This window comes from Haliotis rubra, unplaced genomic scaffold, assembly GCF_003918875.1.
Source record: "Haliotis rubra isolate DU_JTF1 unplaced genomic scaffold, ASM391887v1 Scf50, whole genome shotgun sequence".
Taxonomy (NCBI): Eukaryota; Metazoa; Mollusca; class Gastropoda; order Lepetellida; family Haliotidae; genus Haliotis; species Haliotis rubra.
In genome coordinates, this window is record NW_025767191.1 from 3207163 (window position 1) to 3220544 (window position 13382).

General features: G+C 39.9%; 2 protein-coding genes across 2 annotated transcripts in view; both read left to right on the forward strand.

Annotated features, from left to right (window-relative positions):
• LOC124291844 (lachesin-like) overlaps window positions 1–6444 on the forward strand; it is a 65477-nt gene extending 59033 nt beyond the window's left edge. Inside the window, exons 4-6 of the mRNA XM_046728914.1 lie at window positions 62–214; window positions 3205–3333; window positions 6236–6444. Coding sequence (XP_046584870.1) covers window positions 62–214; window positions 3205–3333; window positions 6236–6408 — 455 coding nt within the window. The 3' untranslated portion in view covers window positions 6409–6444. The remainder of the gene's footprint in view (window positions 1–61; window positions 215–3204; window positions 3334–6235) is intronic.
• Window positions 6425–12125, forward strand: LOC124291845. The gene is made up of 3 exons (XM_046728916.1): window positions 6425–6527; window positions 7234–7482; window positions 9099–12125. Exons 1-3 carry the CDS (start codon window positions 6500–6502, stop codon window positions 9200–9202), a joined length of 381 nt encoding a protein of 126 aa, XP_046584872.1. The 5' UTR covers window positions 6425–6499; the 3' UTR covers window positions 9203–12125.
• The last annotated feature ends 1257 nt before the right edge of the window (window positions 12126–13382 follow it).

Here is a 13382-nt window from a genome sequence, read left to right on the forward strand (position 1 = left end):
ATTTGAATGATTTAGGAAGGCATCAGTTATGCATTTGCTACAAATTATCTCCCTTTGACAGTTCCGCCCACCATCATCAGCAAGCTTTCCTCAGACAACCTGAAGCTGAGGGAATCAGACACGGCAGAGCTGGTGTGCAACGTCACGGGGGTGCCACACCCAAATGTCACGTGGTTCAAGCGGAATTTCAGACACGGACGAGGTCATAAAGAACGTACGTACATTGGTACAGGGACATTCACAACTGTTTTGTTTTGTTTTTTAACGCCGCACTCAGTAATATTCCAAACAATAACACGGTCGTCTGTAAATAATCGTATCTGGACCAGATAATCCAGTGATTGATGTCATGAGTAGCGATCTCCGTAGCTTGGATGCGATGACATGTGTCAACCAAATCAGCAAACCTGACTACCCGATCCTGTTAGTCGCTTCTTACAAGCATTGGTCCCAGAAACTCTCCCTACTATGCCACCAGGTTTCACCTTAAGTATAGGGTCTTATAATTTGTTATGGCGTGGTAGTTCAAGTCAGAACAGTTGAACCCGTGGGGAAATATGTTTGCAAGTTTTTCCGGAACATTTCTAATCAATTCTTTTTATAATCCAGTCCCTAAGGGACAGTGGATGTTGGTGGGTGCACGAATTGGTAATTTGGGGGTAGCATCTATAGACAATGCACCAGTGATATCGGGGCTAAGGCACGGAGGGCAATGTTGTCTGAGGTGCGTAATTGACTGTGCAGAGTTGTGGATCCGAAAATCATCAGTAATCAAGTACCAGATTCGACATGTTTCTGATACCTAGTTTGCACTGAATATCCGCACTCCTTTGTCGCCGCAACATGCAACGCAAGGTCAGGTCCTTCAACTATAATCAGATGTCACAGTATATATTACTGAAATACCGTTCCAAGCTGAATAGACTTTAACTCACTCACTCTTGATGTGAAAACCACGACTTGGTGCTGACGTAGAGTTGTATATAGAGTTGTCATTTATGAAATACTGAGAATCACGAAATACTCCTTTCAGTGTTATGCACAGGAAATAATGATCTATCAGAATATGATATATCAATATGTAATTGTATTACATATACACCAAACTGTGTTCTTTCGTATGTCAAAGTGTTACTATCGTCGTGGATTCGTTTGTGTCTAACATTTCATCCCAAGCTTTTTCAGGAAAGTTCTTGGGCTTTCGTTCAAAGAGGATATACCGACGAATTCCTAAATTTATCTAATAAAGGAACACTATTACTGTTTTCAATCTCAGCGAGCACGTTAATATACTTGGGGTTCGTTACATCTTTGAAAGATAAAGGTTAAGTACAGTTCCTCAATCACCAAATACCTGACGGTCCCTTCTCACTGATTGCTGTATCTTAGATATTTTTCACACGTTAGATGAAAAAATAGATTATCCTTTCCTAAGCGAAAGCGCAGTTGGCTGTGGATAAACAAAGGCTTTTTGTCTAATCAGAGCACAGTTCCACGGTCAAACAACACAAAAATAGTTTTTGGTTTTGCAAGAAGTGCATCCGTTTGTGGAATTATTTCCTGCTGTAATTCTGTGTACTTTCAGCGGTACCAGCATAGTTTGATTGGTATTTGTATCGATAAAAGTCCCGAACTTTGACAATACGGTCGAGATAATTTTAGCATGATGCAGAGATTTTATTTCCTGGCAAACTCGTGTAAATTTAATTGGAGGTCTTTTTGGTCGTACCCTCAAAGATTAACGGCTTCACGTAAAACTCAAGGATTTGGCTTCGCCTCATGGAAGAGACGAAGACACATTCCCTCCAGCAACGATCATTTATTGTCTTAAAATGTGCGCCGGTTTTATCTCTCGAGTGGCCGCACAGCGATCTTTAACCGAAAATCTATCTGGATCCTATTTGACTCGAGCCGCAGAAGGAACTGATAAAATCATCCTCACTCACTTTTCTGATTTTATTTCCCTTTTACACTGATCTGTGGCGGCGGTATCAGTGAGTCCATGGGTAGCCACATGTACGATGAGAGTGGGGACTAGATTGGGGTGGAGATTGGACTGAGAAGTCGGCTTTTAATGAGGATACACGGAAGTACATATATGTTAGTGACGGTCAGAGATAAGGAAGCTCTCAGGTCGGTGTCCAGGCCACTTCACAGCGTCGGACAGAACACCATAATGGACGCGCTTCTGCCTATTGTTTGTCCTGAGTCTACAGAGATGGGAAAGGGGATGAGTTACACTGAGAGAATATTTTGTTGGGGAGATGCACTCATCGACACCTTTTTGCAAAGGGAAGTGTAATTCTTCTAATGTGTTAATAACCTCATGAATATTATTATCCTGTAAGTATTTGAAGATAAGTATAACAGAGTGAATCTTTTGTGATGAAAAATTTATCACAAGATATAGATTCCGTTTTTTGTGGAAGATGATGTTATCATGTTAGGTTTGAATTCGTGAGCGTTTGATGTTCTGTCGCTTCATTTCTTAACATGTGTTTTTTTCAAATGAGGAGATGCACTCTGGTACTGAAACAATGCTTTTGCGGATGCTGTTGCACGTTTATTCAAATACAAACTGTCAATACAGAACACAATATGAATGATTATATCACTAATCTATTAAGGCATATTCTTACAGTTAGTTTCTTCAGGAATCAGATTAAGGCCAAGGTGTCTAAGGCACCTCGAGTATGTACAGAGTTGCGTCCCTTATGCGTGTCAGGAACTTATGATTGTGGGTTCGAATCCCAGATTCACCTTGATATTGTCACGTTTGTCAGGCCTGTGCCCCAAGGTGGATTAAGGAAAGTTGTAAACATACAAAACCAGCCTCACTTCTAGAGTTTCCTCAACATCAACAGACACCCATAATGATCAGGAATAGAACTGATCTTCAGCAACTTACGCTTCTCGTATGAGGTGGACAGGTTCGCTGACTTGCTTGACACATGTCATGGTATCGCAATTGCGTAGATCACTTATGCTGTTGATCACTGGATTGTCTGCTCTCATGTAGTTTGTATATTGCTGAGTGCAGCATTAAAGAACAAAACAAATGAATAGTCTAAAGGTCGATAATTGTGCAATAATCTTCATCGAAACATAGCAAACACTCCTTGACAAAACTGAAAGATTGTTCAAGGCGGCAGTTAACCGATGTTTTATTAATAATTACTAATGTGTCACTGGACTTTGTTTCAGGAATCGGTCTAGAAGGGGAAGTGTTGATAATCCACAATGTCACCCGGTACTGTGACGACATCTACGAATGCTACGTTGACAACGGCATTCCCCCAGCTGTCAGCAAAGCCATCAGAGTAGTTGTGGAATGTAAGTCATATGTCGACATGCGCGTTGCCAGCTGTGTTGCCACGGTGAAGACATTTCTTGTAAAAACGCCAGTCAGTTCCAAGGTCACAAAAGCATGTCCTGAAAATTAGATATACTAAAACAGTTTCCATTCCCATACAAGAAATAGCTTAGTGATACATTACGGTTTTTGTCACCTCTGTCACTGTATCTGTACCAGATGTATAGGTCAGTGCGTCTTGAAAACGTACACTGTCTAAACACTGTAGGCTCTGTAGCTCACCTAACAACATTAGCGAGTGAGTGAGTATGGCTTTACGCACTTTTAGCAATATTCCAGCAACATCACGGCGGGGAACACCAGAAATGGGCTTCACATATCGTACCCATGTGGGGAAGCGAACCCGGGTCTTCGGCTAAACGAGAGAACGCTTTACCCACTAGGCTACCCCACCATCTCCTGACCACACTAGATTTGTAAAGTACAAACTACGTTTATAACGAACAGGCTTATAAGGAACTGACAGATATAACGAATCACTTTTACCCTTCCAGTTTCTGTATATTTCAGGGGCGGTGGGGTAGCCAAGTGGTTAAAGCGTTCGCTCGTTACGCCAAAGACCCGGGTTCCATTCCCCACATGAGTACAATGTGTGAAGCCCATTTCTGGTGTCTCCGCCGTGATATTGCTGGAATATTGCTAAAAGCGGCGTAAAACCATACTGACTCACTCACTCACTGTATATTTCAGTAGAAATACGTATAACGAACTACTAGGATAACGAACTGAATAAGTGGTCCCTTTGAGTTCGTTATATAACCATTGTTGACTGTAAATCACCGCGGTGGGGTAGTCTTGTGGTTAAAGCGTTCTTCCGTCACGCCTAAGACCCCCTGTTCGATTCCCCATACGAGTAGAATGTGTGAAGCCCATTTCTGGTGTCTCCCACCCTGATATTGCTGAAATATTGCTAAAGGTGGCGTAAACCTAAGCTCACTCACTCACTGATTACTGTAAATCGGAAGATAAAATACCTCTTTTTCACTTTCTTTTTGCATAATGAATGACCTGTGAATGTCACGATCATAAATTTTGCATGTTTTCAATGAAACCCAAATTCTGTACAAACCTAAGATTGACCATCTGTCACATAGTCCATGCATCTTTACAGTTCCAGAGAGATAATCAAAGATATAAATTAATACTTCTGTGATGTTCAATCCTACTGCGCGCTAACAACACGTCATATTTAAAATGTACAATATATCCACCTAAATGTATAATAAATAATAAAAATAGCTTTCAACTGATCGCCACGGACTTATCATATTAGGCCACTGATAGAAAGAATCTAAAAAAATCTAGAACAGACAACACTGTATTCTATCACTCCGTGTTGCGTGAGTGGTTTCTTAAAAGATGTCGAAATGTGAAAAGGTCCACATTTTTCTTAGTTTCGAGAGCAATTTTCTAAAATCGATACAACGAACAATGACGTCTCTGTTGTCCATTCGTTATAGAAGGAACTACATGATTTCAATAGCAGCAGCTCTTCCGGAAGTGAATGTCACGGCGACCCACATCAATGATGTCTGGAGTCCACGGAACTTCATACAACCCAGCGCTATGTGACCGGCCATGTTTATATAGACTCCTATGACATCATGTTACATGTATATCAGTGCTCTGGTTTTACTCTGCGTGGTGCTATTGTACTGACTGCTGGTCGAGACCCTTCTTTCCTTGACATTGAACACGCAATATGTCGTAAGACACACTGTGAATAGACCAATCCCATGGTAACGCGAAAATACCAGACATCGCTATATAATGCATATATGACTTGTGTCAATAAATACATTCATTTAAAAATATCATAATTGAGGTTCGCAAACCTCTCAAACATTGTGTTGTGGCATCTCCCGAGCCAAACAGCATGATCAAACGTTTCAAGGTTCATTAGAGAGCCATTATTTCTAATTCAGTCTTGATGTCTAAATTTTCTCTTGAAGTACTGACTTGAAATGACGTAGGAACATCATTGCAAGGTTGTGATGAGCTGGAAGGGGTCTTTTATGGGACATACTAACACCCTCCGCAACAATAGGGTTGTCTTCTTCGCAATGTTTACATAATATGAAGTCTGCGTGTTGTAATTACACCATTGAGATGCTTCTGTAAACCAGATGCCCATGTTCGCAAGTCAATGTGTGCCAAATTAGTTAATAAACTAACGTAAAGCAGGCTTCCTGTAGGTTTTGTCCCGCGCGGATTCTGCAGTGGAGGTTTTGTAAAAAACACTCATCAAGACTGTCAGTATTGACGAAGGCAAGAGTCATTGTGTAAATATTGCTAAATGAATACCACGAATTCGGACAAAAAGGAAATGTACCGAAGTGAACTTAATTGTTTAAACTCCCATCTCGGATTTCTTGAATCCATACACATAGGTTGTCTAACCTATCAACCTGCAACTGTATCCTTCGCATCTCAACACTCATCCACCTACACATCTCGCCAGACACAGCTGCCATCGCCATCCGACACAGCTACACTCAATATCACTCATTCTGTCTCCATCCAACAAGCTCCCTTCTACCCTTTCCCCACTAGTCAGGACTTTCACATTATCTCCCCACACTCATTCCATCCACGACTCCTCACTTCCCTTTACCATATCCATGTCGGGAAATCTCGCAGATCTTTGAAATGTGATACACATGTGCATACAGAAAAGGAACGAGGTTTATAGCCACACGTGTCATCACAACACAATACTTTGATTCCATGGCATATAAAAGGTCCTCCCCGTCCGTTACATAAACGTTCCAGTGATGAACCTGATCGACGTATATAAAGGGTTTAGGTTTGTCCCGGAATGACGCGAGAGACTTGACTGATGAATGTCACGTTCTGTTGCAGTTCCACCGGAAGTGGTGATGCCCAACAAGCGTATTGGACAACGTATCGGACGTGAGACCATTTTGGAATGCATTGTCAATGGCAACCCCCCAAGGACTGACGTTCTGGAAGAAGAATGGACGCCAGATAATAACGGACGAACGTTTCACGGTGGAGGCCTACGAGGACATTGAGAACAGGATAGTGACTCTCAGTCTCCGGATTAACCCGCTGGAGAAGCAGGATTTTGGCAGATACGTTTGTGAAGGAAGCAACCATCTAGGAATGGACAGAGAAGAAATGGTCTTATATGGCAAGTGATTTGTTTCCCTTAACATGATTTAACATAGTTTAACAATGTACTTGTATTTTTGGAATGGTAGGTTTTCAACACGTACATACAACTTTTCTAGGTGACTACGATGGAAAAACATGGGTTTTTCTGACCCGTATGATCCTTTGAGTCATACAAAACGACAAAATGATTGGGGTCCATGTTGATTTTATGATGATAATTGCTCATTCTAAAAGTATGGCCCTGGAATGTTTAATGTGAACATTCAAAATGTCATTTTGCGTATCTTACACGATTCAAGGTCAATACTGAGTGTAACCTCCATGTGACTGTATGACAGCTAGCACGCTCCTCTTCATACCCCGTGTCAACCTCCTGATTCTCTGAAGGGGCAGTTTCCGCCATTTCTCGTGTAAGGCATCTTCCAATTGGGACAGGTTCTGTACAGGAGGATCCCTTTGTAGCACTCGACGACCAGTCATGTCCCAGATATGCTGCAAAGGGTTAAGATCGGAGCTGATTCAATCGTGCGATATGTCAGGGGGTGCTTAACTAAGTTCTTTGTGTATGTGTTGTCATCAAAAGATAACGTTTATCACGGGTGGTTGTACGTTTATTGATCACGGAAGGGATTGAGTCCTTTATTGCAAACGTCACTTCTAACTTGTTACAAACACATGAATATCAAGTAATTAGTTGAATAATAGTTTGATTATTTTTATAGAATTTAAGCCGGAAACCACAACAACGCCTTCAACCACACAGAGGCCGTTTTATGAATTAATACCACACAACCCCGACGACGGTGATGAAGACTTTGACGACCGCACGGACGAGGAGAGTAGTTACGTCTCCGACAGGCAACGCCCTGGACAAGCCTCCACTGTGTACCCGGATCACCACCAAGGAGGATACCCAGACAGACAGCAGCCCACCAAATCCCCAACTAGTAGATATAGTGGAGAGACGGGCAGTACGTATAATGTTTATACACATAGGTCTTTGACTGGCATGTGGAAGTTGGTACATTGCCTACGATGTATCATAGTATAGGAGCTCTGATGCACGGTTCAATGTTTACTACGATCATGAATATTAGTGAGCGAGTGAGAGAGTTAAGTTTTACGCCGCACTCAGGAATATTCCAGGTGTATGGCGGCGTCTGTAAATAATCGAGTCTGGACCGAGTCTCCAGTGACCAACAGCATGAACATTGTACTATATGCAATTGGGACAAGATGTGTCAACCAATTCAGCGAGCCTGACCACCCGATCCCGTTAGTCGCCACCTTCGACAACCACGGGTTATTGAAAATCAATTCAAACCCGGATCTTCACGGGTCCGGATATGAAGCTGACAAACCTGAAAACAGCACACATGGTATTCCAACTCACGACCATGGGTTTCTGGCATGCCTAAGGGATGCCACTCGTGCACCCGATTGATCAGGACTGACTGACTGACTGAGTTTAGATTTATGCCGCTTTTAGCAATATTCCAGCAATATCACGGCGGGGGACACCAGAAATGGGCTTTACACATTGTGCCCTTGTGGGCAATCGAACCCTGGTCTTCGGCGTGACGAGCCAACGCTTTAACCACTAGGCTACCCCACCGGCCCGATTGATCATGAAGAAAAATGTGTTGGTGTTCTCCTATTTGTTCATTGCTATTACCAATCAGCACCAATTAACTACTGAGTTTCCCTTGTTAAGTGCCCACCATGGCCATCTTATCCCTGTTGTTGTACTTACATAGCTATTTGCTTCCTAGTTTTTTCACCTCATTAAAAGCAAGAATATAGTCCGAAGTTGACATCCATACATTTTCACCCCTTATGTGTACCTTAATTAAATGCATTAAAGGCTTTAACTTGTTTAATGTATTCAATGACGCTACAGCTGCAGTTCTGATCCATTCTGTGGAACGAGTTCAGAAGTTTCAATAGAAAAATAGTCCTCTAACAATAAGCTCTTTCAGAGCTTCCACGTTTACCAAGAGACGTCTTAGAAGCGTGTAATCTTACCTTGTATACAAAAAGTATATTTGATATATCAAATAACACAGTTACATGTTCGTCACATCATTTGACGCATTGACATCAGTATCTTACTGAGTGTAATATATATTGACACTTTTAAATGAATTTTGGTAACGTTACCTTCTGTGTACAAATTATACCATGAATGTATATCAGATGGTACAAGGACTTCCTGATGAAACACTGAATCGGTGAACATGGAATTACTCATATTTACACCAATATCAGATGTTTAGGATGTAAAGTAATAACACATTCATTGAAATGGATTTCATTACAGAGATTCAAATGACAGATTAAAGTAATAAATTCCAAGCTTATTGGCTTGATTATATTGTAATGTCTCTTGTTAATATTTGTATTGCAATTAAATCGATAGGACAAAATACGTGAAAGGTTAATACCTGTACATTATGCATTCTTTATCATCTAATCTCATATGAAAATGGCCATATCAGCTCTCCAAGATATTTTTGGCAGCAGTAATCTCAAGAAATCTAATCAATGTTTGAAGTGAATTCCTCATTGTTTTTCTAATTTTTTTCAGATGATCCTAGATCCATTCTCCGTCAAGGAAACTGTGCCTCAGATGAAAAATATACTTTTATTGCATCCATATTGACTGTGATGAATATTTGGTTGATTTCTTGACCTCAACATATTGTATCATAGCTGACACCAAAGTGAAGATCACATGACGTCACATCCGGCGGGTATATGACCCAATGAGAAATCTGAACAAGAAAGGTTTGCAGTGTTTAGACTGAAGAATACGGTTGCAGATGGACCTTGTGTGTGTGATTTGAACAAGTGGTGTCTAGTATCGAAGGCAAAGATTTTATCAGGCAGTATTACTGATTGGAAACCCCTTTCACGTTGTCATGATGCATCTCGTGGATGCCCAACACTGAGCAGAGATACATGCACTCCCTGGAACCAAATGAACACAAGGATGACGAACACATCTATATAGGGTTATGGCTTAACCCGACATCACACATCTGACGAGATGTGCGTGAAAGCAAAGACGGTGTTTTTAATGGTTATTAACTGTAATGAAACTGGTCCATACCAGGCAGTGGAGTTCAAATCAATATGTTTGCATTTGCTACTTCTGTGACATGTCCAGGTTCTGTACAAAGGTATTTAAACTAGTTCAAACGTGTACAATACACTGCTCTCTTGTGTTGTATGATATCAATGATTGTATGCATAGTTCTGTATGCAAGTGAATCGTTCAACATATCCAAATTCCTTCTTTGATCAACGAAGCCATCATTCCGATTTATATGTATCTTTTACGAATGTTTCAAAAGGTGGGATTAATATATCAGGAAAACAATTATTTTAATGAAACAAATTTGGAAAATGACATAAAATCCTATATTAATTATACATTTAAATACAATCTTAATTTTTGCGAAAACATATTCGTATATTACGACACACTTTTTTTTAAAATGATCTCATAGTATTGATTAATATTAACCAGTGTCTTGTATTAGCTCAAAATTCCATTTAGGATTTTTATGCTATTATAGTATTACTAAATATGTAGAACACATTGCAAACAAATGTCCTCCCAACCGGAGAGTTATTTCGCTCTTCTATGCACCTTCACTGTTGAAGTCCACCCTTTATGACCAAAGGTTATATGACCTTGATCCCTTGATCATTTCTTAAATAGGTTGAATACTTGAGATTAAGTCGTTCACATTGAAACTCGAGTTCACACCCTTTCATATGAACATAATATGTGTTGTTGCATAAGCCACGTTTGGCCAAATTCTTGCATATTTAATCGTCTTAATTTGTATCCGGGATAAATGAAAAAAATGTTTTATAAGTGTTATCCTTTGCATCACTATTCAAAGTCATTAAACTACATTAGTACTAAACTACACAAAGCATTCGCCATTTCATCAGGAATCACCTTCTCGTTGTTTGTGTTTGATTGCCATTTCTCAAATAGTGAATTTTAGGTACTAATTGAAGCTGCTGTAATTATTATCCCAGATCTGAAATGATGTTGTTTCTCCATCTTTAATGGATCAGAGTCTCAGTTCCCCACCCTCCCTTCATGCACCGCATAACGGAGCATATTGCACCCCCTCTGTACATACGACTGTGTAGGTATTGATTGAACGATCTCTGGACGTGTGTATCAATGCTGTACATATTTATGGGAGATTGCTATGGTGCTATCAAGCTAAACGTAGTTAGTGTATTTAATTATTAAACAAGGGGTCGTCGCCCTCAAAATACCGAACACGCTGCATTGATTATGGCTATCAAAAACACACTCCTCTAGTCAGTAAACCAATTTTGATAATCTAATTCATTCTGAAATAGCCGGTTGCTATAGTAAGTAAGCGACAACGTCCTAATCTCAAACGGACTTCCACTGATAGAATGTTACAATTACGTGGAGATCCGTGTTTTTCTACACATTGTGGAACTAAGGTCCCAGATGCAAAGGTAATTGCTGGGTCAAGGCCAGATAACACTACTATATATGAATGGTTATTTAGGTAAAATATTGGGAAATTGGTTGTGCGATTATCATGTTCATATAGTTTAGAAATTGCATACATTTGTCAGTATTACCTTTGCTAGTGGATTTGTATACCGACAGGCTTCAAATTGTGTTCACAAACTACACAATATAGCATGCTTTAACATAGCAAAACACCCAAAACAATTTATAGGAAATATTTATTTGAAGATGTAGTATCTTTAAGCTGTATAGTTGGCTCAGGAGTTCGGCATTCGAAGACGTTAATCTAGAATGTTAACACAAATTGATGTGTTTAGATATTGCTTCGATTTCTTACCATGATGTGATGAGACAAACACATTGTTGTACCTCGTGTTTGAATCCATGTATGCTGGGCAGCGTTCCAGGATACAATGCTAGTCCTCGTTGGCAACTTGAGTGTACGTGTGACTTCCATGCTGTCGTCCCAATCCTCACCTGTACAGTAGGTCTATCTAGGAGCACTCCTTACATCTTCTCATGAAGCACCACACAGTCAACTAGCTAAACGGTTCAATGTTCAGTATATAATACAGAGTGTACTTGATTTGTGATAACAATGATGCAAGTTGTACTATTAAGTACATATTTCTGAAGTTATGATTTGACCATTTTGATTATAAATATATTCTGATCAATAAAGCTAAGGATCGTGATTTTATTTGGGTGTTTTTATGACATTGTGTGCAATGTCTTTGTGCCGCAAATATTCTGATACCTTTTTTGTTCGGTCTATTTTTGTTTTGGGTAAATTCCGGCTACTGCAATTGCACAAAATCACTGCCTTGACAGGCAATGTTAACTTACGTTTTTATGATAATTTATTATTAGTTTGTCTTGGAATATTTTTGTTTTAGAAACTACCATGCGTGTATTATATGCTCAGTGATGTTGTTGGACGAACCCCTCCTTCAGTATTCTTCGTTATTTATTTCTTCATCAGTTGAAACTGATATCTTTGTATATTCCCACCATCTTTCACTGTCTTGTTGAAATCATCCATGGCAAATTGTAGATAATAAACTATGTATATTTAAACCTGTCTGTGTTTTCTTCAACATCTATCGGTATGATCGCCTAACTGCCTAACAAGGACAATAGACAGAGAATGCTGTACGTGAGTGCGTGTCTTTCTGAATGAGGCAGAATTCTTTTTATTTTGTAAAGTTAGTGAACACATATGTGAGTGTAATAATCTCTTTATAATTTCTTGATATTATATTAATTTATCAATTTTCCATTGTTTATTCTTTTTTTCAGAAAACAATGCACAGATTACGATCACTTCAACAGTGTGTTTCGTGTGTGACATCATTCCGACCTTACGTGTTACCTTACACTAAGATGTAAATGACGTCAACAATGCAATCTTAATGACGTAAACTATGCAATAATGCCCATAACGTGCTATTTACACATATGGTTTTATTAACTTTGTGTATTTAACAATAATATGACATTGGTTTGTACGCGTCGACAATTTACGTATGTAAACATATTAATATTGTGTCCAACTTGCGGCAATATTCATCTCCCATCTTCAAGATCAGTGATGGGATCGGGTGGTCAGGATTGCTGATTCAGCTGATCCATGTCATCGTATACCAGTTGCGACGATCGATGCTCGTGTTGTCAGTCACAGGATTGTCTGGTCCAGACTTGATTATTTAGAGACTGTCGTCATACATCATTCATCTTATATTTTAATTGCAATAAATTCCTGAACACTCAGTGACTGTTGGGGTACGTAGCGTCCTTGACCTTGCTGTGTGCATATAAGTGCAAGGACGCATCATCGACACAGGTCCCAGTGCACACACAATTCATCCCTCCTCTTCAACACCGGTAAATGTTTAAGATGAAGAGCGTGCACGCTGGCACATTTTGTACGTGCAGAGAAACATTCTCGAACACAGAACACACGTCTGTATGTGCAGTGAAGTCTGTAACCAGTGATGTGTCCGGACTCACCCCCGGGACTATCACTCCAGCCCACACGATAGTTTATATCAGAGTTGGCCTTGGCATCATAGGGTGACGTCTTCATTTACATATGTGCTTCACATACAAGTTTAAAGTACACATATTATTTCAATATATCATCATGTGATATTATCTTACAACCAGCAACACACACATCTCACTATGGACCTATCTCTGGTCCATTAAAATCACATCACTTTTACTCCATGCGATGGTTGTCTGCGTCAAGATATGAAGATGGCAGCCTTCAAAAATGATTCGGCACCCTATTTTCACTTCATTCGGAAACTGCCAAGGAAAAATGCCCCAGAA